At 43.0% G+C, this 22,963-nt stretch overlaps 1 protein-coding gene across 5 annotated transcripts in view; it reads left to right on the plus strand.

Moving 5' to 3' along the window:
* The window catches only part of ALPK3 (alpha kinase 3), a 109,466-nt gene that overhangs the window by 78,262 nt on the left and 8,241 nt on the right, over positions 1 to 22,963 (plus strand). For all 5 annotated transcript variants that reach the window (XM_069980376.1, XM_069980366.1, XM_069980358.1 and 2 more), the window contains 7 exons: positions 4,460 to 4,588; positions 6,727 to 8,956; positions 14,880 to 15,027; positions 16,723 to 16,850; positions 19,476 to 19,511; positions 20,049 to 20,323; positions 21,336 to 21,424. In XM_069980376.1, the coding sequence (XP_069836477.1) occupies positions 4,460 to 4,588; positions 6,727 to 8,956; positions 14,880 to 15,027; positions 16,723 to 16,850; positions 19,476 to 19,511; positions 20,049 to 20,323; positions 21,336 to 21,424 (3,035 nt within the window). The remainder of the gene's footprint in view (positions 1 to 4,459; positions 4,589 to 6,726; positions 8,957 to 14,879; positions 15,028 to 16,722; positions 16,851 to 19,475; positions 19,512 to 20,048; positions 20,324 to 21,335; positions 21,425 to 22,963) is intronic.

Below are 22,963 nucleotides of genomic sequence, written 5' to 3' on the forward strand. Positions count from 1 at the left end.
TCGATGAAAGCTTTTGACTAATCCAGATAGTTTTTTTGGATTAGTGTATATTTACATATCAGATTTGTTGTTGCTACCTCAAAATGTCTCAATTTCTGTTGATCTGAATTGAATCATTGATGTAGATAATTGATCTGCAAATCATCAATCTACACTGAATTTGTAATGTTACTGGTATGGTGTCCGACGAAGGACCCTTTACATTTACACATGGTTTGGAAAGCCATGTAGTATCTATTCCTGGGGAATCAGCCACACTTTCCAAAAAGCCTACCAATTCACAACCCCACCTTTACAGTATTCAAGAAATAAAAAGACTGGGGAAGTTGCCTGAGCATCATGGTCCTTTTAACAGCTAGACATAAAAACAACTCCATTGATCTAAAAAGTGCAGTGCATATAAGATTACCATGAAAAAAAAGAGCATACCATACAAAACAAGGGTAGGAAGTACATGGCCTCAACAAAGTCAAACTAAGTCATATTTATATACACTCAGTCCTTGGCTCAGTTTCTAGAGCTGTCTGCTGGCTCGTTAGGCAATTGCATTACTTATAAATAGACAGTGAGATGATAAGGGGACAGGACCAGGAATATGAAAAAGCTCAATGCACTTACATTCATTTCAATATGACTCAGGATTTCTTTTGATAGTCTACCTGTCTATCAATTAAGCTGCAAAAACAAGGCTGTATGTGTCAAAGATAACATTCTCTACTATCAATTGGTACTGCAAAAATAAGTCTCAGATTTTCGGTCTGTAGATGAAAAATTATGACAAAAAAAATGCAAAAATATAAATTGACTGCATCATTAATGGAGTAAAATTTAGACTTATAAGAATTGCTTCAAAGATGTAAAAAAAAAATTGCCATCAAGTTGAATTAACCAAACTGAATATGGGTAAGTGTAGACATCTATATCATAAAAATCAAAGTCTGTCTGTCTGTCTGTCTGTCCTCTATAGACTTCCAAACGCCTGAACCGTTTGACCCCAAATTTGGCACACAGATACATTGGGTGCCCGGGAAGGTTATTGCGAAGGTCCCGTCCCCGCCAGATGTACAGGAGGGGAGGGGGAGGGGGAAGAGCGGCGCCCCATAGAGATGAATGGGAAAATCTCCTCACTGCACACACAGGTGATATAATTAGCTGCAGCAGACACGGCAGTTGAAGCCTTAGCAACCAATAAGATTACTGCTTTCATTTTCACAGGGAGCAATGGTTGCTAGGGAAGCTGCCTCACAACATCCACAGTAATAACTGGTAGACCCCCTACTCCATCTATACAGTACATGTATACAGGACCCCCTACTCCATCTATACAGTACATGTATACAGGACCCCCTACTCCATCTATACAGTACATGTATACAGGACCCCCTACTCCATCTATACAGTACATGTATACAGGACCCCCTACTCCATCTATACAGGACATGTATATACAGGGCACTACAGGTATACCAAACTGTGACTGGGTAACACTGCCACACCAGACCTGACCAATACCGCCATACTGTGACTGGATAACACCTCCATACCAGACCTGACCAATACCGCCATACTGTGACTGGATAACACTGTCATACCAGACCTGACCAATACCGCCATACTGTGACTGGATAACACCTCCATACCAGACCTGAACAATACCGCCATACTATGACTGGATAACACCTCCATACCAGACCTGACCAATACCGCCATACTGTGACTGGGTAACACCGCCACACCAGACCTGACCAATACCGCCATACTGTGACTGGATAACACTGCCACACCAAACCTGACCAATACCGCCATACTGTGACTCGATAACACTGTCATATCAGACCTGACCAATACCGCCATACTGTGAATGGATAACACCGCCACACCAGACCTCACCAATACCGCTATACTGTGCTTAATAACACTGTCATATAAGACCTGACCAATACTGCCATACTGTGACTGGATAACACCGCTATACCAGACCTGACCAATACCACCATACCGTGACTGGATAATACCGCCACACCAGACCTGACCAATACCGCCATACTGTGACTGGATAACACCACCATACCAGACATGACCAATACCGACACACTGTGACTGAATAACACTGCCATATGGGTAAATACAACCCTGCAGGTATACAGGACACTACAGGTATACAGGACCCCAAAACTATACACTACAGGTGCATGGGACCTCCACAAAACTACATACTACAGGTATACAGGACCCCAAACTTTACAGTACAGGTATACAGGACCCCAAAACTATACACTACAGGTATACAGGACCTCCACCAACTATATACTTCAGGTATACAGGACCTCCACCGACTATATACTACAGGTATACAGGACCCCAAACTATACACTACAGGTTTACAGAACCCCAAAACTATACACTACAAGTATACAGGAACTCCACCAACTATATACTACAGGTATATAGGACCCCAAACTATACACTACAGGTATACAGGACCTCAAAACTATACACTACAGGTATACAGGACCTACACCAACTCTATAATACAGGTATACAGCACCTTCACCAACTCTATACTACAAGCATACAGGACCCCAAATATACTACAGGTATACAGGAACTCCGCCAGCTATATACTACAGGTATATAGGACCCCAAACTATACACTACAGCTATACAGGACCTCCACCAACTCTATACTATAGCTATACAGGACCCTCAAACTATTTACTACAGGTATACAGGACCCCCAAACTATATACTACAGGTATACAAGACCTCCACCAATTATACACTACAGGTATCCAGGACCCTCAAACTATAAACTACAGGTATACAAGACCTCCACCAACTATACATTACAGGTATACAGCACCAACTATATACTACAGGTATACAGGACCCCCGAACTATACAGTACAGGTATACAGGACCTTCACCAACTGTACACTGCAGGTATACAGGACCTCCCTCAACTATACACTACAGGTATACAGCCCCCACCCAACTACACACTACAGGTATACAGGACCCCCCAACTATACACTATAGGTATACAGCCCCCCCAACTATGCACTACAGATATGTGAGACCCCTAAAAACTATACATTGTGGGTATACAGAACCCCTCCAACTATATACTACAGGTATACACTAATTCCACTGATTAACTCAGATGAAACAATACCTTTAGCTTGGCCTCATGGGCACCTTAGAACAAATCTAATTAACACACTGACACTTTATACCCGGGCAGCGCCGGGTACATTTTCTAATACTCTATATAACCGATACCTTTGATGTGTAGCCTGACTCTAGAACAAGTGTTTACCTGTCATGTATTTGTCATCTATTAGTCAGCAGGTTCTATCGTATCAATATAAAAACCTTCCTCTTATCAATATGAACATTTTCCTAGTGCAAAAGTTAGTTCAATTACAGTGGTGCTGTACACTTGTGAAGCTAGTACTACCCGCGCTGTCCTTACCTATGTGCAGGAAAGGTCCTAAATAACCCTACTCTGAAATAAGTGCAATGAAACAAGACAAAACACGGACAAGAAAAAATGTTAGTAGATTCTCAATATTCATTAAGAATATGTTCACATGTACTGTGTTTGCAGTGGATTTCATGCTGCGAGTTTTGCAGTAATAGTAATTATTATAAGGGTAAATTCACACAGGCGGATCTGCCCGTGTGAATTTACCCTTAGAGTCCTTGGCACTTTATTCTCACAGTGGTTATTGATTCCACTGTGAGAATGGAGTCTCTAGGCTTTTTTAACTACTTAGCTACCGCGATGTTAAAAATAATAAATAGTCCATCCTTACCTGTGTGCGCTTGCTAGAGCTCAGTCATTGCCCTATCAGCCAATCACTACATTGTCCCACAGGAGTGAACCCGGAGAGGCTGGAGACTGAAATGTCAGCCTTTTACTAGTGTAAATGCACTTTCTTTCTCATGGATATTGAGATTCCACTAACATTTAACAATGTCTGACTTCGCACCTCTATTTTATCAACTACAATAATTATTAATAACAAATTTGACTCAATAAAATGGTAACATTGGGCTTTTCTTCACTATTGAAGAAGTATATGCAAAGTTTTTGTAATTAACAAGAATATAATTATTACTATACTTTTTCTATTTGATTATATATAAAATTATTGTAGTTGTCAGAATTCAGACAGACCAGACTGTGGAATAAATCTTTTGAAAATGTGGTCCATTTTTTTAGGCAGTATAGTTTCAGATATGTTACTTAAAATCCGATTTAAAGGGTTGTCATACTACTATATTGCTGGCATCTTAGTAGAGGAATAAGGTAACCACTGACACTTGTGAAGGTTAATGTAAAGCAAAGACTGTAGAAATGCTAATGCCATAGATGTACAAAATACGTAACGCCTTCTGAAAAAAAGATTTCATCTAACATATTTAACCTTTATATTTTCTACAATTATTATAGGAGATGACAAGAACAGAGACACTAAAGAAGCTGCAGACTTTAGAAGTGGAATATATGGCATTGCAGAAAGCGTATGCCCTTCTGCAGAAGCAACTTGAGCTCAGCCAAAAGGCAGAAGAAGCACAAAAGGTGAAATGTAACAATTTCCCTTATTATTAAACAAACTGCAAGACTTCACATTCATTCTTAAAGGTGACCTGTAATCACTTTCATGCTGCCCGAACCAAAAGCCATCTGTTTAGTTTCCATCAGCGTTTTCCTGCTAGACCAGCTTTGATTGATAGATTTCTCCCTGTTCGGGTACAGGGAGAGGTCTATCAATGAAGGCTGTCGGCGGGGAGAAGCTGCTAGGGATAATCCTGATGACAGGTTCCCCTTAAGAAGCTCATGGTTTATGATGTTAAAGGGGTAGGGCGGCGCTAAAAAATTATTCACAGAATAACACACATTACAAAGTTATCAGCCGCTCAGCCGCGATTGGCTGAGCATAACTGTGCTCAGCCAATCGCGGCTGAGCACAGTTGTGACGCGGTGGAGGGGGGACGGTGGCAGGGATTCAGCCGTCCGTCCGAAGATGACGTTTGGCACAAAATGGCGGACGGCCCTCGACACGAATCATGTAATGTATAATGCACCACACACTTCCAGGTACACGGGCGGGGGGTGGTGGTGGTTTAATATAAATTACCATATTTTCTGGCATGTAAGATGACTTTTTAACCCGGTGCGGTCGCCCCATACGGTAGGGGGAGCTAAAGAATGGTTGTGGCCACATTCTGTTCAACCAACAATGTGAATAGGATCCTACCAACTGGGTCTCCACATGTGATCAATCAGGCCGCTCCTCAGCCAACATAACAGTCCAAGTAAGGTATAATGAACACACTTCACAATAGTTTCTTTTTAACTGCTTAAGACTTCATTTTTTTTAATTTTTTTCTTTTTCCAAAACAATTATATACATGTTTACAATAATAAAGACAGAAAATATATCACCCAGTGGCTCATAGTAGAGTCTTTTGTATATGTCCTACTTCAGCACATAGCCATTCAGACACAGTTCACGGTCAGGAGTAAAGAATCCGTAGAGTCCATGAATGATACGCAACATTTCAAGAGCACTCGCTCCCTTTGTCAAGCCTACTACATGTGCATCCCATATTTATATGCCATATTTTCTGGCATATAAGATGACTTTTTAACCCGGTGCTGTTGCCGCATACGGTAGGGGGAGCGGAAGAATAGCTGTAGCCACATTCCCACAATATGCAAAGTCCGTACGACAGTGGCATGCGGCTCCTGGCTGGCATGGCAAATTGCCACGCCCGGCTAATTAGCCATTCAGATAGAGCTGCATTTAAATGGCTATAAAAAAAAAGCCATCCTTGGAGTCTAGTGGCGGGATAGACCAACCCCCCCCTTCCCCCGCGCGCGCGATGCGATCGCAGAAGGTTGATCCCTGCTTCTTATCTGGTCGGGCCTCAGTGTCCTTAGCCCAGAGCAATCCAGCACTGATCTCATTGATCATTAAAACATATGTATAGTTCAATGATCTATGTGAGGAATCAGTAAAGTGTATGTTAGTGCCCCCTAGTGGAGCTATTTAAGTTAAAAAGTTTAGAAAAAAATTTAAATAATGAAAAAAGTGTAAGTCACCCCCCCCCCCTTTTTCCCATTTTATAAATAAAAATAAATAAAAAATAAACATATTTGATATTGCCTTGTGTGGAATCACCTGAACTATTAAATTAATACATTCCTGATCTTGCACGGTAAATGGCGTAAGCGCCCAAAAAAAATGCCAAAGTGCAAAATTGCTGATTTTTGGTCACATTAAATCCGGAATAATTTGTACTAAAAAGTGTTTAAAAAGTGTCATATATATGCAAGCAAGCTACCGTTGTAAAGCGTGGAAAAGGAGTAGTCTTATACGGTGATTATATCCCAAACTCTATATATTAACTGGAAAAGTTGGAGGTCATCTTATACGCCCAGTCGTCTTATCCGCTGGGAAATATGGTAACTGTAAACTAATAAAATTATAAGAAAAGATTACCATTTTAAAAAGACTATTGCTGTTCTAGACCAGATTTTTTGTCACATGTGTTCAGTTTTGTTATATTCCATATAATGGCTCACTACCGCTAGAGGACTATTTATTACTGTAATCTTGGTTGGTTATCCTCAAAAGGTTTCAGCACATGTGTGTTCTGTAAATATTCACAGCATATCAAGTATTCATGTATATATGCTTTCCTTCTTTGTAGATAAGTAAATGTCCAGAGAAAGTAGAAAACCATGAACAAGCAATGACTGACACCAATAAAGAAAAGAAAGTAGAAATACAAGAAAATACAGAGAAAGAGATAAGTTTAATGAAATGTCCAAGCTCACCAGTACAGGTGGATATGGAGACAGATATGCCTACAGAAATAGAAGTGATACCAGATTCAATTAATAAGATTGAACAAACTGGACAGTCTCAAACAAATGACAATATGTCTTTAGACATGGCCATGGAATTTAGTTTAGAGGAAGGCTCAAATGTGAAACAAGAAGAAACCCATCAAATTGATGCTATAAAAGCAGTATCTGAACCTGTAGAATGTAGTTTAGAGGAAGGCTCAAATGAAAAACGAGGAGGCACTCATCAAATTGATGCTATAAAAGCCGTATCTGCATCTGTAGAATGTAGATTAGAAGAGGGCTCAAATGTGAAACAGGGAGGCACCCATCAAATTGATGCTATAGAAGCAGTGTCTGAACCGGTAGAGGTTTCAAGGGAGATTAGAGATGTGGTAAGGGCAAATGTCCCATTCATGGCCAAGGATATTTCTGATAACAGTTTGAAAGAAGATGTTGTACACACCAGTGACGTAGAAATGTTGGAGGATGTGAAAGCAGAGGTAACTAAGGAAACTGTAGAAAGACAGGATGAACCAGCTGAAGAGGGCATTACTGTGTGCTCCTCCAGTGGAACAGCAACAACATTACAGCAACTGTACCCCGCTGAAATGGAAAAAGATGTAACTTCCTCATGTTCAGTATTACAAGATATTCAAACAGAAGGAATTATTTTAGAAATTCCTAAGGAGGGCCCAAGTATTGATCTCGAAGATAGTCTACAATTACTACCAAGTGAACAAAATGATCAATCTGTAGCAACACTTCTTCGTGATGTGAAAAAGGCCTTGGAGTCCGGAGTAGCAAGTCACATTGGTAGTTGTGTAGACCCTGCTTCTTTGCATTCTTCAGTGGCGTCACCCCAGTCCGATGGGGACAATGAACCAGAGAGAATACAAATTATACCACAAAAAGAAGATACAAGTAGTCAGGATTTACTGGAAACAGAAACTACAAGCACAGACCAGAAAGAGACAAAAGGCGATACAAATGTACCTAGCAGTGGCCTAAGCACTACTTCCCCTCAAGATAACCACAAAGATGAACATAGTACATCTAAACAGAAAGAAAAGCAAGACCATGGTTTAGTTACAACTCTGAAGAATTCATTGCTAATGTTATTACACATAAAAACTGCAGATGCAGATAAGACAGATGAAGAAAGTCAAAGACATATGGGCGATGCTCATCCAGACTCTTCTGAAGAAATGCATTCACCGCAAATGAGCTTAAGTCCACCAAGTCCCAGGAAAATGTATGAAAGTGGCAAAGATAGTGACTCACCACAAAGTATGGAGAGCATGCATTCCAGTTCCACATCAGGTAAGCTTACTCCAACCTCAGAAGACACTGCGCAAAATGTGGATTCCTTGCAAACCAGTCCAACCATTCCTAGAAGAATCCTTGAAATATCAAAAAAAGAAAATATAATACAACAAGTTGAGAGTGCACCACAAAGTCCAGTTACCCCTAAGCGGAGTTCAAAAGTTGTAACAGAGAAGACTGTTTTGAGTAAGGAAGATCTTAGTTTTAGTCCAGCCACATCAAGAAGAATAGCAGCTAAAATAGCTTCAGGTACAGATCCTACAGTTGCATTAACTGTGCCTTCTATAGTTGTTGGTAATTTACCAGTTGAAAAAACCCTTGGAAGTATGCTTTCTGATCCCCAAAAAGACAGCAGTCGCAAATGGAGGTCTACTGAAAACTTATGTCTGATTCCCTCAGCAACACCAGAGGAACTGGCTTCTGGCGCACGCCGTAAAATATATCTCAACAAGACTAAACAACTGGATAATGAAGAGCCTGGGAACACAGGTTCCCTTACACCTCCTTCTAAAAAAGAGAGTCCTAATGTGTCTCCCGGATTATCTAGAAGGAACAATTCTCTCTCGGTCACTCAGTCTCCTCCCGTTGAAAGACGTTCCCCTGGGACAATCAGAAAAATGGCAATGTTGGAGGTTCCCAAGATATATGAGGAAGATATCGGTAAAGAATCAACTAATTCTAGTTCTCAGGATTTAAAAGATGTAGGCCATACTTCTAAAGAAGGAACACTGCCTACAGAAACCAAAAAGGTCAATGATCCTTATAAAGGTGAGCTTTTATTTATTTCTATTTTCACCTTCAGTAACAATGTAGATTACAATTTTAATTTTTTAAGGCATTTATTTTGGACATTAACCTCTTAAGGACATAGGACGTACCGGTACGTCCTATGTCCTCACTTGCACTTCAAAGCGGGGCCGCGCGGCGGCCCCGCTTTGAAGTGCCGCGATCCCGGGTGCCGCGTGTAGCCCGGGACCGCCGCTATTAGCGGGCACGGTCTGATCGCCGTGCCCGCTAATTAGCTAATCGGAGGCAGCTGTCAAAGTTGACAGCTGCCTCCGATTACCGGAGGCAACGTTTCCCTGGTGTCTAGTGGGGGAGATCGCTCCTCCGGGACCTTGTCCCGGAGGAGCGATCTCCGTTACTGATGCCGGCCGGGGACGCGTCCAAGATGGCGCCGTCCTCGGCTCGGCACTCGTTCGTTTTCGGCTGCAGCAGCCGAAAGCAAACGAGTGCCGATCTCATGGATCTCTGCAGCATATCTATGCTGCAGAGATCTCAATGAGAGATCACAGTGTATATACTAGAAGTCCCCCATGGGGGCTTCTAGTATATGTGTAAAAAAAAAAAAAAAGTGTTGTTAATAGTAAAAAGCCCCCTCCCCTAATAAAAGTCTTAATCACCCCCCTTTTCCCAGGTTTTAAATAAAAGTAAACAAATAAATAAATAAATAAACATGTTTGCTATCGCCGCGTGCGTAATCACCCGAACTATTAATTAATCACATTCCTGATCTCGTACGGTAAACGGCGTCAGCGCAAAAAAATCCCAAAGTGCAAAATTGCGCATTTTTGGTCGCATCAAATCCAGAAAAAATGTAATAAAAAGCGATCAAAAAGACGTATATGGGCAATCAAGGTACCGATAGAAAGATCAAATCATGGCGCAAAAAATGACACCTCGCACAGCCCCATAGACCAAAGGATAAAAGCGCTATAAGCCTGGGAATGGAGCGATTTTAAGGAACGTATATTGGTTAACAACGGTTTGAATTTTTTACAGGCCATCAGATACAATATAAGTTATACATGTTATATATCGTTTTAATCGTAACGACTTGAGGAACATGCATAACAAGTCAGTTTTACCCCAGGGTGAATGGCGTAAAAACACATTTCCCCCAAATAAAAGAAATGCGTTTTTTTTTTCAATTTCACCACACTTCGAATTTTTTTCTGGTTTCGCAGTGTACTTTATGCAAAAATTCAGCGTGTAATTGCAAAGTAAAATTAGTGACGCAAAAAATAAGGGGTCATGTGGGTTTCTAGGTGGAAAAATGCAAGTGCTATGACCTTTTAAACACAAGGAGGAAAAACCGAAAACGTAAAAACGAAAATGGGCCATGTCCTTAAAGGGTTAAAGGGGTATTCCCCCCAAAATTATTTTTGCATTAATAGGCTGCCCACCCGTAGCTTTTCATCTTTCCAATATACAGTTATTAAGGATTCTGCACAGTTGTGCTGTTATCCAGCTGCATTCACCTCCAAGGATTGCATAGAATCATCAGACCTCAGTCCAACCCGACACGCTCCCTGCTCCTGGCCCCCACCCTCCGTGTCGGCATCACGTGTCCTCAGTCCCAGCACAGTGAAGTGACTGAGAACACTGATGCGGTGGCTGCTGTAAGAGAGGGAGACAGTGATCAGCGCAGCTGTGACTGCATCCCTCTCTAACAGCAGCCTCCCGGTCACCCCCAGCCCAGAGCTCACCCCCTGTGTCCAGAGCCTCCCGACACCGTCCAGCACTCACCTGCAGCACACAGCCCCCTAGCCCACAACCAACTGCCCCCCCCATCACCCGTGGCATCCCTCACTCACCCGCGGCATAGCCTCCACACTCACCCGCGGCAAGTTCCGTCCCCCCCGCTATCGCCCTCGACAAGCTCCGCCCCCCGCAATCGCCCACGGTAAGCTCTGCCCCCCCCCGCAATCGCCCACAGCAACCTCCGCCCCCTGCATTCGTCTGCGGCAAGCTCCACCCCCTCCGCAATCGCCCGCGGCAAGCTCCGCCCCCCACAATCGCCCGCGACAAGCTCCGCCCCTCGCAATCGCCGCGTCACCGCCAACTCAGCTCTGCTACACCGTCACCGCCAACTCAGCTCTGATACACCGTCACCGCCAACTCAGCTTTGCTACACCGTCACCGCCAACTCAGCTCTGCTACACCGTCATCCCCAACTCAGCTCTGCTACTACGTCACTTCCAACTCAGCTTTGCTACACCGACACCGCCATCTCAACTCTGCTACACTGTCATCATCTCCTTCATTGTCTCAGCTCTGCTACTTCACCATCATCAGGCAGAAGCATTGCATGATGGGAAATGTAGTTTCCTATCTTGGATATAGATCGGCTTTTAGAAAAACTTGTAACTCAGGAACGGCAGCAGCTAGAAAGATGGGAGACAGCTCAAAATACTCAGGGGGACATGGTGAGTAAGGCGAGCTAGGTTTGGGAGCATTTCATTTTTTTAGCTCTTGGGGGGAATACCCCTTTGAGTATAGGAGCACTTACTGTATATAAAAACTGAAGTTCTCTAATGATATATATATGCTGAAGAATTAAAGAGCAATCCAGTGTTAGCACAAAAGCTCAGCATGTTACTGCTGATTAGTGATGCCAGACCTAGGGCTGCATCCAACTTCTCCAGCCACCGGGGGCTAAATGCTGAGTTATTGGACAACAAACGTTCAGCAAGCTCGCGTATCACTACTGCTGATGTGCAGTGGCGGTCTTTGGCACCAAGCACCCCAAGCGGTCGCTTGGGGCCCTCAACATCTAGGGGGGCCCCCACGCCCTGCTCTTGTGCTCAAGACCGCTGGACAGGGCCGCTGCCCCGCTCGCTGCTGCCATCTGAACTGTAACTATGAGCACTCGTAATGAGCGCTCATAGTTACATGCAGCAGCACTATCAGGGCGGGAGAAATTGGCCCCCTTCTTGTCAGTCACTCTTGTGGCCGCAGGAAGGGTTTTCCCTGCGGTCACAAGTGGCAGCTTTGTCCTTGTGGTGCCGGCGCTCCAATGACATCACTGGAGCATCGGCGCCAGGACAAGGGGAGTGCGGTCTCTTGTGATCGCAGGGAAAACCCTTCCTGCGGCCACAAGAGTGAAGAGAAGAGGAGACGCCCAGACCCAGGTGAGTATAAGTGTTTGTTTTATTGTGCTATATACTATATGGAAGGGGGAGCACACAGGGGTCTGTTTAACTGGGGGACCGCACATCAGGGGTCTATATAAATGGGGGGAGCACACAGGGGGGCTATATAACAGGGGGAGCACACAGGGGGGCTATAGACTACTGGCGCTTCACAGAGGGGTCTATATACTACTGGTGGGGCACACAGGGGTTCTATATACTACTGGGGGAACATACAGGGGGTCTATATACTACTTGTGAGGCACACAGGTGGTCTATATATAATTGGGGGAGCACACAGGGGTCTGTATACTACTGGGGCAGCACACAAGGGGTCTATATAATACTGGTGGGGCACACAGGGGGTCTATATACTACTGGGGGAACCACACAGGGGGTTTATATACTACTGGAGGAGCACACAGGGGTCTATATCCAAGTGGGGGAGCACACAGGAGGTCTATATCCAAGTGGGGGAGCACACAGGGGGGCTAAATACCCCTGAGGGAGCACACAGGGGGCCTATATACTAGTGGGGGAGCACACAGGGGGTATATACAACTGGGGGCAGCACACAGGGGGTCTATATACAACTGGGGGAGCACACAGGAGGTCTATATACTTCTGGGGGAGCACACGGGGGGGGCTACATATAACTGGGGGAACACACAGGTGTCTATATACTACTGGGGGAAGCAAACAAGGGGTAGATACTACTGGGGGCAGGACACAAGGGGTATATACTATTGGGGCAGCAGACAAGGAGTATATATTACTGTCGGTAGCGCACAAGGGGTATATACTACTGGGGGCAACACACAGCGGTCTATTGTTTTGGAACGCGTGTCGAGGTGGGGGCCCCAGACATAACTTCGCTTGGGGCCCCAGAAATGCCAAGACCGCCCCTGCTGATGTGTCATACATATTGGGTTTGATCTACAAAGTGGACCTGTTGGAGCTAATGCAATGCAAATGCAGCAGCTCTAGGAGATATCTCTGCCATGTCATTGATGATGTTATCTATACTGGACAGCAGTACAAAGGAATGAATGTATTTAATATCAAAACTTAGAGAAGAACATGAGATCACATGATCATAGTAGGAATCTGCACGTATGTCAGGGAATGGCATGTAAATGGGACAAAATGACAATGTAACCTAATGCTTTTGAGGTTTGTTCAAAACCATGTATACATCATGTGTTTGCTTTATAAGTGTTGAGAGAAGTAATAAGGGAAGTGGTCACCTGATGAAATAAGAGAAGTTAGAGCCATATGACGTAAATAGACATATCTCTCTGTTCATTTATTGCCATGTGCTTATTTTGTGTCACGCTATTTATATTGTATCGTAAATTACCAGAATTTGTAGAAACTGATTTTTTTAGATTAGGTTTTAATTTTGTATATAACTTTTATTATTTTTTTTTATATATTTTAATACAAACAAGGCAATAAAATAATGTAGATATAATGTAGATATTTCCCATACATGGTGTTAAAGAAGCAGTTCCCTTTTTTTTTTTTTCGCCCCCCCGGGAAGCCGCTGTCAAGTATACTTACAGAAGATGATCGGTGTCCCGTTCCCGTCGGTCAGTTCCGTCCCGCGGTGCCGTTCACATCGGGCGCGCGCTCACTTCCACCGGCGCTGTGACTCCTCTTCTCTCCCTTGTCATTTGAACGCCGGAAGTCACGCGCTTCCATAGAGAATGCAATGAAGCGAGTGACTTCCGGCGTATAATCACTGATCAGAGAAGAGGACTCGCAGCAGCCGGCGGAAGTGAGCGCGCGCCCGATGTGAACGGCACCGCGGGACCGAACTGACTGACGGGAACGGGACACCGATCATCTTCTGTAAGTATACTTGACAGCGGCTACCCGGGGGGGGGGGGGGCGAAAAAATAAAAAGTGAACTGCTTCTTTAAGGTCTTATTCTTATTCTTACTCAGACCTAAATAATGTCCTTTACTATTATAATATATATATTATATAATGTACTATACCTATATAAACTATAGATTACTTTTTATATAGAAAGGAATCATATGACTAGGCACCAGGAGGCAGGGGCTATTTATCCTGATAACATTACTATCTGTGACTTTTCCAAATGAACTCAATCATGGGGATGTATTTTGTAGACTAAAATCTTTTGACATGGAGGCAATATATTAGGGTCCATCTAAATGTAAGAAAACCTAGTGACACTTATCCCTATAAAACAATGCTGAATTCACATATGTAGCTAAAATCTGGAAATGAGAATGTCACTCCAATGTCAAGCCAAACCATGATCTCTAGCTTTCTCTCCAGAGCTTGAAGGAAGGGTGACATAGTTGTTTTGTAGAGTTGAATTCCACAGGGTTGCCTCTGAGCTACTGAGGCTTACAGTAGATAGGCCAGAAGATGGTATCCCTTGCTTAGTTCTCAGTAGTCAAAGCAGTGGTGACCTGCCCTATTTTGACTATGTAGGCACTCATTAGCATTTTGGGTGGTGAAACTAATGGTACTGATAGCTAGACAATAATAATAATAATAATAATAATAATAATAATAATAATAATAATAATAATAATAATAATAATAATAATAATAATAATGCAGCGCATGAGATCTTGGAGGGACAGCTTTACTTGACTCTATAAAAGTGCACTTGTCCTCTTCAGGTGAACAGAAGCAAAGATCTGACCTGTTTGGATAACTGTTGGAACTATTAACTAGACTTGTAATTATGTTATTCCTAGAGTCGTGCAAACTTCTTTATCCTCTTCTTTCAGCTCCACAGGTAATTCGGAAGATCCGTGCAGAACAATTTTCTGATGCCTCTGGGAATTTAAAACTCTGGTGTCAGTTCTTCAATATTTTAAGTGTCTCTAACATAACTTGGTTCAAAGATGAAATTCAGGTGGCAAAAATAAAAAGAAGGTAATGATTATTACTTTAGTATTTCTCCGTTTTGGACATGCTTAACCAGGGGGTCGGGGCATTCTAAACATCTTTTCCCACTCTTGCTCTTTCTTTTTTCCAAACTGAAAAGACAGGGGTGGAGTAGAAGGAGATGGTACAGGAGAGGGTGTCTGCTCTTCCTAGCCCATCTGAGTTTCTGCCTCTAAGGGTCCTATTCCACGGGCAGAGGAGGGCCCGATCAACGATGTAAACGAGCGGCGATCTGCTAGATCGCCACTCGTTTACTGGGCCTATTCAACGGCCCGATGATCGTTGAGCGAGGGCTGCAAGGACATCGTTACCGATGTCCTTGCAGCCCTTGCAGCATCATACATTACCTGGCTGCAGGGCTTGTCCTCCGCTCCGTCTCCTCCCCGGGTCCCAGGGTCCCCGACCGCGCATCGCTACGGTTGAATAGCGGTGCGCGGCGGGCGGACGATTTGAGAAGAAACAGCAGCAGCATCATACATTACCTGGCTGCACGGCTTCTTCTCTGCGCAGTCTTCATCCCCGGGTCCCGCGCGCTCTATCTTCTGAATGGCCGGTCAGCTGACAGGCCACACTCAGCCAATCACAGGCCGCGGCGGTCCCTGCCTGTGATTGGCTGAGCGCTCCGTCAGCTGACCGGCCATTCAGAAGATAGAGCGCGCGGGACCCGGGGATGAAGACTGCGCAGAGAAGAAGCCCTGCAGCCAGGTAATGTATGATGCTGCTGCTGTTTCTTCTCAAATCGTCGCGCGCCTGCCACGCACCGCTATTCAACCGTAGCGATGCGTGGTGGGGGAACGATGATTTTAGGTCTGGCCCTAAATGAACGATCAGCCGATGACACGATCATCGGCTGATCGTTGTCTCTATTTCACCAAACGATAATCGGCCGAATCGGGCCAAATGGCGCCGATCCGGCCGATTATCGTTACTGTGGAATAGGGACCTTAGGATTCTTGGATGCATGAAGCTCAGACATGCCACTCTGGTTGCAGGGAGCATCACTTACCTCAGTGTCCATGTGCTACGTTACCTCCCAGCCAGACTTGATAGCCACCCTGTAGCTGGGCAGTGGTGATGAGGGTGCTGCTTGCTCCAGCAGCCCATTGTAATTGAGCACTGATCTCATGGATCAATGCAGTATGTATATAATGTCATTTTGACAGTTTGTAAAGATAGCCTAACATTTGAAAATGTTATTAGTACATAAAATTACAAATAGTAAAAACAAAAAGTTGCACTGTAGTGCCACAACTTCAGTAGATTGTGAAGTCCAATTCAGTAGAAAACAAGTCAGCACATCAAAGGAAAGTTGCATAGTGGTTTAGTTTCTATTATTCATGCCCTAAGAGTAAAAAGCTTTGCATAATATTTGTGTAGCAGAGTTTCAGTTGTGGTTCCCTTCTTCAGGCTATAATGAACAGAGCACCAGACCTCTGGGTATAAGACCAGAGACTGCAGATAGTGGCCAGGTAACTTTCCAGAATGAAACCATGTTTATTGTGACACAGTTTCCATGCTAAAAAGGACACAGTGAATACCCTCTGCTGTGCTTTGTTTTAGATGCAGTGTTGCTGTGATTTTCCAGCATTTTTTCAGCAAATTGCACACATGAGGAAAAAAAAATTGGCAATTTTGCCAGGGTATTTTAAAAACAGTTACATTTAATTTCACTTTTTCCTTTAGTTCTGGAGATGAAGGACAGGTGGCACTTGCAATTGTACAAGCATCTGTGAAGGACTGTGGTGTCTATCAGTGCACCATAGAGAATGAATATGGATCTGATTCAACAGACTGCCTCCTAAGTGCAGAGAGTAAGTACTTTTTGTTAGTTACATCATTTGATCATTTCAAAACTATTAATATGTTTCTTTAAGTTTGTTGCAGATCCTCCATTTATTTACTTTAAATCTTGGAAGTTATATCAACAACATAGCTTACAGTGCTAGGCTATGTTCACACGCTGTATGAGACCGGCCGGGTCACGGAATGACCGCTTTCAGAAAAAAATCAATGATCTTTAGCGCCACTGTGTTCTGATGCAGGTGCATCCATGCGCCCCCGCATCAGAACTCCCCACTGCACACAATGAAGCATGCATCCGGAGTCACTCGCTCCACTGTGTGCACTGACAGGGTTTTCTGTGGCCGCTATTTATTGAATAACAGCCGCAGAAAACTGACATCGCTAGGCATCCCAGCCGGAGTGTATATCATGTGTAAACACTCCGGCTGGGATTCCATAGACGGCGATGTAACGTATATTTTCGTAAATATACGTTAGTGTGAACATATGTTGTGTGAACATAGCCCTACTCTGTTTACCTATCTCTAATTAACCTTAATGAAAGTTAAAGGATAAGTCCGGCAATTTCTAAAATGCAACAACTGACAGGGGCAAGGGGGAAATTGATAACAAGTAGGGATCTCCTCTCCCCGTGCCTAGTTCCTCTCCCCGTGCCCATGGTAAGCGGTGAGACTGGCCTTGGGACCCCCGCTGGGCTCTGGGATCTCCGGCGCTGACAAGTCACGACCCGGCTGATGGACTGGCCTCTTAGCCAGTCACTGATTGGCTGAGCAACCAGTCCATAAGCCAGGACAGGCCTTTTCCCCCAAGAAATAGAATATACCTGAATGATGAAGTCAAACTAAGTTTAAGGGTATGTTCACATGGTTAAAAAAAAATGTGCATTATTAAAGCGTGGAGTTGCACCACCCATTGACTTCTTTGAGGCATTTCCGCACATTATTGAAAACAGTGGGAGACTAAAAAACTGAGCTGTTTATATATATGTTATGTATACAATATTTTGAGCATGTGCTTTTTTTTTTATCATGTACACATACCCTAAATCAGGATACTGTCTATGGATGTTAAATAGGCATGTAAGGATGTAAACCCCTCTACTGAAAAAACTTTACCTAAAGAAGTGTGAAAAAGAGTGCTGTGATAGAGAAAAGAAATGTGAAGCATAAGTGACATCTAGTGGATACAAACTATTTTTACATATTACCAACAATGTTAAAGGGGTCATCAGGTGTTCAGTAATTTTTATGTACTTCTGCTGGTGCATATAAAACAATAAAGATCCTATGCTTACCTCTCTGTGCTCCCCCAGTGTCCTCTTCTGGTGTCACCGGAGTTCCCCACGGTTTGCAGACCCTCCACTTCCAGGACTAACTTGTTTTGGGAGTGACAGCCCACTAAGCCAATGACTGACTGAGATGGACAGCCCCACTGCCCGTAATTGGCTGAGCGGGCTGTCACTCCCTAGAAGATTTGGGCTCGGAAGTGGAGGCTCAGTGAGTAAGTGTCACTGGGCGACACTGGCGACACCAGAAGAGTACACCGGGGGAGTAGAGAGGTAAGCATAGGATGTTTGTTTTTTAATATGCACCAGCAGCACTATATTAAAAAATACCAAATGCTGGATGACCCCTTTAATGTACTGTATGTCCACACGGTGCAGACTTGTGGATTTGCTGCAGATTTTTCCAAGTGACTATAATAGGGAAGTCAAGATTCACAGCACAGGACAGTACTTCTATACGCTATAGGCATTTTCTTAATTGTTTCTATAATATAGTCATTCCATCTTTGAAATTCCAAGTCTGCGTGCACCTGTGAGGTAGGGCAACTACAGAAGCTGATGTATATATTGAAGTGAATGTAAAATTACAATGTAAGGCCACGTTTAAACGCAGTATGAACATTGGCCATTGTTTGACATGGCCGTTGTTTGACGTGTCAAACATTGGCTAATGTCTCAGATGTTCACCCGGCCGATACTGAACATCACTTCATTTTAATGGGAATGCAGACATATTTGAGTGTGCCCACCCTCCAATTAGCTATAGAGCACAATGTAAAGTACGTCTGGGAACCGTATTTTACATTGTGAGAACAAGCTGTTCTGTACGGCCGCTGTTCAATGAATAGTGGACGCACAAAATAGACCTATCAGTTATTTTGTGAGGCCGCATAGAACACCGGCCCTAGTGTAAACAGTGTGTATACACCACGGCTGGTGTTCTATATACTTCAATGCAGTCAAGTATTGTTAGTTAACAACAGCTGTTGTTGCAAGGTGCAAGCGCCATCGTTTTTCTAACAAATAGCTTGTGTGAACGTGGCCTAAAATTGTAAATGCATAGGGGGAGATTCATCAAACATGTTGTAAAGTCAAACTGGCTCAGTTGCTCCTAGCAACCAGATTTCATCTTTCATTCCTCACAGACTCTTTGGAAAATGAAAGGTGGAATGTGATTGGTTGCTAGGGGCAACTGAGCCAGTCTCACTTTACACCATGTTTGATAAATCTCCCCCATGGTTTGTATAAGTGCAGATGTTTTCAATATGGTTTATCTGATGCATTATCTTTGTTTTAAAGTGTTCAACATATTTGATGCTATTCATTTGTGTTTTTCTTTGTATTTTAGTTTTGTCTGGATTTATTACCAAAGAGGAAGTTGAAGGTAATGTATGAGAGCTGCAATACTTATCTGAAGGAAGCAAAACTATATGCCCGGAGAAAATATGTAAATATGATTATTATATTTTATATATATTCTGTACTAGAAGACTGATAATCTCTCACCATTTGCAGGATATATAGCTTACATTTTCACAATTTCATCAGTGTTTACAGAACAACTACATTCTCTTCACAACTTTGTAAAAAAAAAAAAAGTTTGCTATGTATGCTTATTATTGTGGCTTTCATGTATAAGAGAAGGCAGATCCATTCTGTAACAGATTTATGGTATAATGGACACCATGAGTGCCTGACAGACCCCCAATGACCTATAAGGGGGTCCATCAGTCTCTACCAAGGTGGCAGCATGCTGCTGTATTTTTCTGAGCAACAATGAGCCTCCTTATGAAGCCTTCAAGACAGATGTGAATAGAGCCTTAACAGTGTTGTGTCTTTGGTTACAGTAAGGCAAACAATCCCTTAAATAACATAGACCATCAGATCCTTTATTGTACTTGAATTCCTTTTATTTTCTCAGTTGGAGAAGAAATAGAGATGACACCAATGGTTTTTGCGAAAGGATTAGCTGACTCAGGCTACTGGGGAGATAAGTTTTTTGGAAGGATAGTAATGGAAGATCCACATGTTGGAAATGGATTTCTGAGAAAATCCTGCAGAGTGAAGGTGATTTATGGGTTGGACCCAATGTTTGAATCAGGAAAAACCTCCATTATCAAAATCCGAAACCTTATCACTTTTGGGACCAAAAATGAAAGCACCTTAGTGGAGAAGAATTATGATATCACTATTCAGGTAAGTGTCAGAAAACAAATCAGACACTGCAGGAAAACTAAAACATTACCTTAAAATTGACCTTCACTTATTACTGCTTTTTTGTGGTGATCATTTGTTTCAGTATTGTATTGCCAATATATTGTCAATTTCCACTGATAATAACTAAAATATTGAACACATTTCCTAATGTGCTTTTATTCTTAGGCAGTGCAAACTAAGGCTGTGTTCAAACATAACATTTATTTCGCATTAATGATGCGTTTTGCCATGATTTTGATAAAGTAAGTAAAATTGCATCAATTTGGGAAATTTGATAAGTAAAATTACATCAAAATCATGGCAAAAATGCATCATTAACCCGAAATAAAAGGCATGTGTGAACACAGCCTTAGTATAAAAATGTATTTGTTTTTTCTCTCAATATTTGCCTTAAAAAGATGTTGCGTGAACATAGCAACATAACATTAAGCAGGGCCGGATTAAAGGGAGGGCACCAGGGGCACTTGCCCCGGGGCCTCCACCACTTAGGGGCCCCCACCAGCTCGAACCCTAGCAGAATGGTGCTGCTTTTTTACCCAGGATATCAGGCCATGTAATAGGGCCCTAACACAGTGGGCAACAGCGCGCGGAAAGTGCTATGTTCTCACATTGTGTTATTAACACAAACACAATGTAGGAATACGCTCTGATACTTAGTCCTCCCCCCCCCCACCCCTGCTCCTGTCTCTAGGGCCTGGCATCTTGCCCTGTACTGCAGCCTCTAGTTACCACGTGCATAACAGAAGAGGATGCTGATCCATACAGCCAGGAGTGAGGAGGGGTCTGTGCTAAGTCACCTACAGTAAGCAGCCATCTGTATAGATCACGGTATAGTTTATTTTTTTTATTTTTTTTTTGGGGGGGGGGATTGTCGCCCGGGGCCTCCACCAACATTAATCCGGCCCTGCCATTAAGGAATATATATGTGTATATAAGCAGTGTATATCTAATGACCTTAGTCTCTTCTGTCATTGCTTTGTTTACCTTCAAGGAATGTAAAATTCAGAACACAACCAGAGAATACTGTAAGATATTTGCTGCTGAATGTAGAGGGGTTCCCAACTTTGGAAAGTTTCCAGAGTAAGTATAGTATATTAAACACATGCATATAATTTACATCCATATTTATTCATTGCTAATAATATTAGTTTTATTGCATAATGAAATTAACTGCTTTTAAACTAAGATTGATGATTTTTTTTGTGTAGTGTTAGGTATCATTCTTGCTCAGAGCTGTTGCAACCTGCCTCGTATTACTTGGAAATAGGACACTGTGAAAGGATCAGAGGGTGCCAGGAACAAAATAGATTGACATTTACCCTTTTTATAAAGCACTCTTTTCAGGTTATGGTTTAAAAGGGGTTTCCATGAACAATACTCATCCTGCTGACAGGTGTCTGATAAGTGTTTGATAGGGCACCCCCTGATCTTGAGTACCAGGAGTCTTGTATCCTCCTAGTTGAATAAAGCAGTGGTCAGACATGTGCATTCATGCTCTGTTTGGGTGGGTTCATACTGAGGAATTCTCGCGGATAATGTCCGCGGAATTTCACTGTCTGTCCGCACGCGCGCACGGCTGGACAGACAGCGGAATTCCGCTGACATTATCTGCGAGAATTCCTCAGTATTAACCCACCCTTTAACAGTATGAGCCTGAATGAGTGCTGTTTCAGCATTATGCACTTCATGCAGGGAGCATGTCTGCTGCTTTAGTTAATTCGGGGGACATGGGACCACCAGTTCTAGAAGTTGATACCCAGTTGTTGGACCCCTCATCGATCAGGCACTTATCACCTATTGTGATGAGTGCTGTTTATTTTGTAATGCCAACATTGTGAGGCATTCAATAGATACAGTAGCCATCCACTTGTTTGAATACAACCAAAAATGCCGTATCACAAGCAGTTTTGTAAGAATTTCCATGTAAATAAAATATCTGCCAGGTCTGGTAGCACGAGACTCAGGCTTGCACAGCCAGGTGTGGCTAGTCACTCAAGGTTCCCCAAGATGGCCAAGCCAAGATTAATGGAATAATTCAGCTTTAACTGCTCTTTGTTCTGCTGAAGACAAATCCTAATACTTTCTAGAACGTCCTAACTAGAGATGAGCGAACCTCGAGCATGATCGAGTCCATCCGAACCTGAGCTTTCGGCATTTGATTAGCTGTGGCTGCTGAACTTGGATAAAGCCCTAAGGCTATGTGGAAAACATGGATATAGTCATTGGCTGTATCCATGTTTTCCAGACAACCTTGGAGCTTTATCCAAGTTCAGCAGGCTCTGCTACTCAAATACGGAACGATCGGGTTCGGATGGACTCGAACCCGAACCCGGTTCGCTCATCTCTAGTCCCAACTAATGTAGAGAATGTCACCCCTTACATAGACAAGGTTTTCCCTGTAGGGTAGTTACCTGACCAATAGGTTTAGCACTGCATAGTGTACTTGTAATAACAATCAGAAAGAAGCAAATGAAGTAGAAGTCAGCACCTCAAATCAAGATAGTGTTAGTACCACAATGTATGGCCATACATAGGACAACGGTAACATATGAAATGACGGATTGAGTCCTCAAACATTCACATCGAATAGCCTGATTTGCAGCTACTGATTATTAAGAG

Source organism: Dendropsophus ebraccatus, chromosome 1 (genome assembly GCF_027789765.1).
Source record: "Dendropsophus ebraccatus isolate aDenEbr1 chromosome 1, aDenEbr1.pat, whole genome shotgun sequence".
NCBI lineage: Eukaryota > Metazoa > Chordata > Amphibia > Anura > Hylidae > Dendropsophus > Dendropsophus ebraccatus.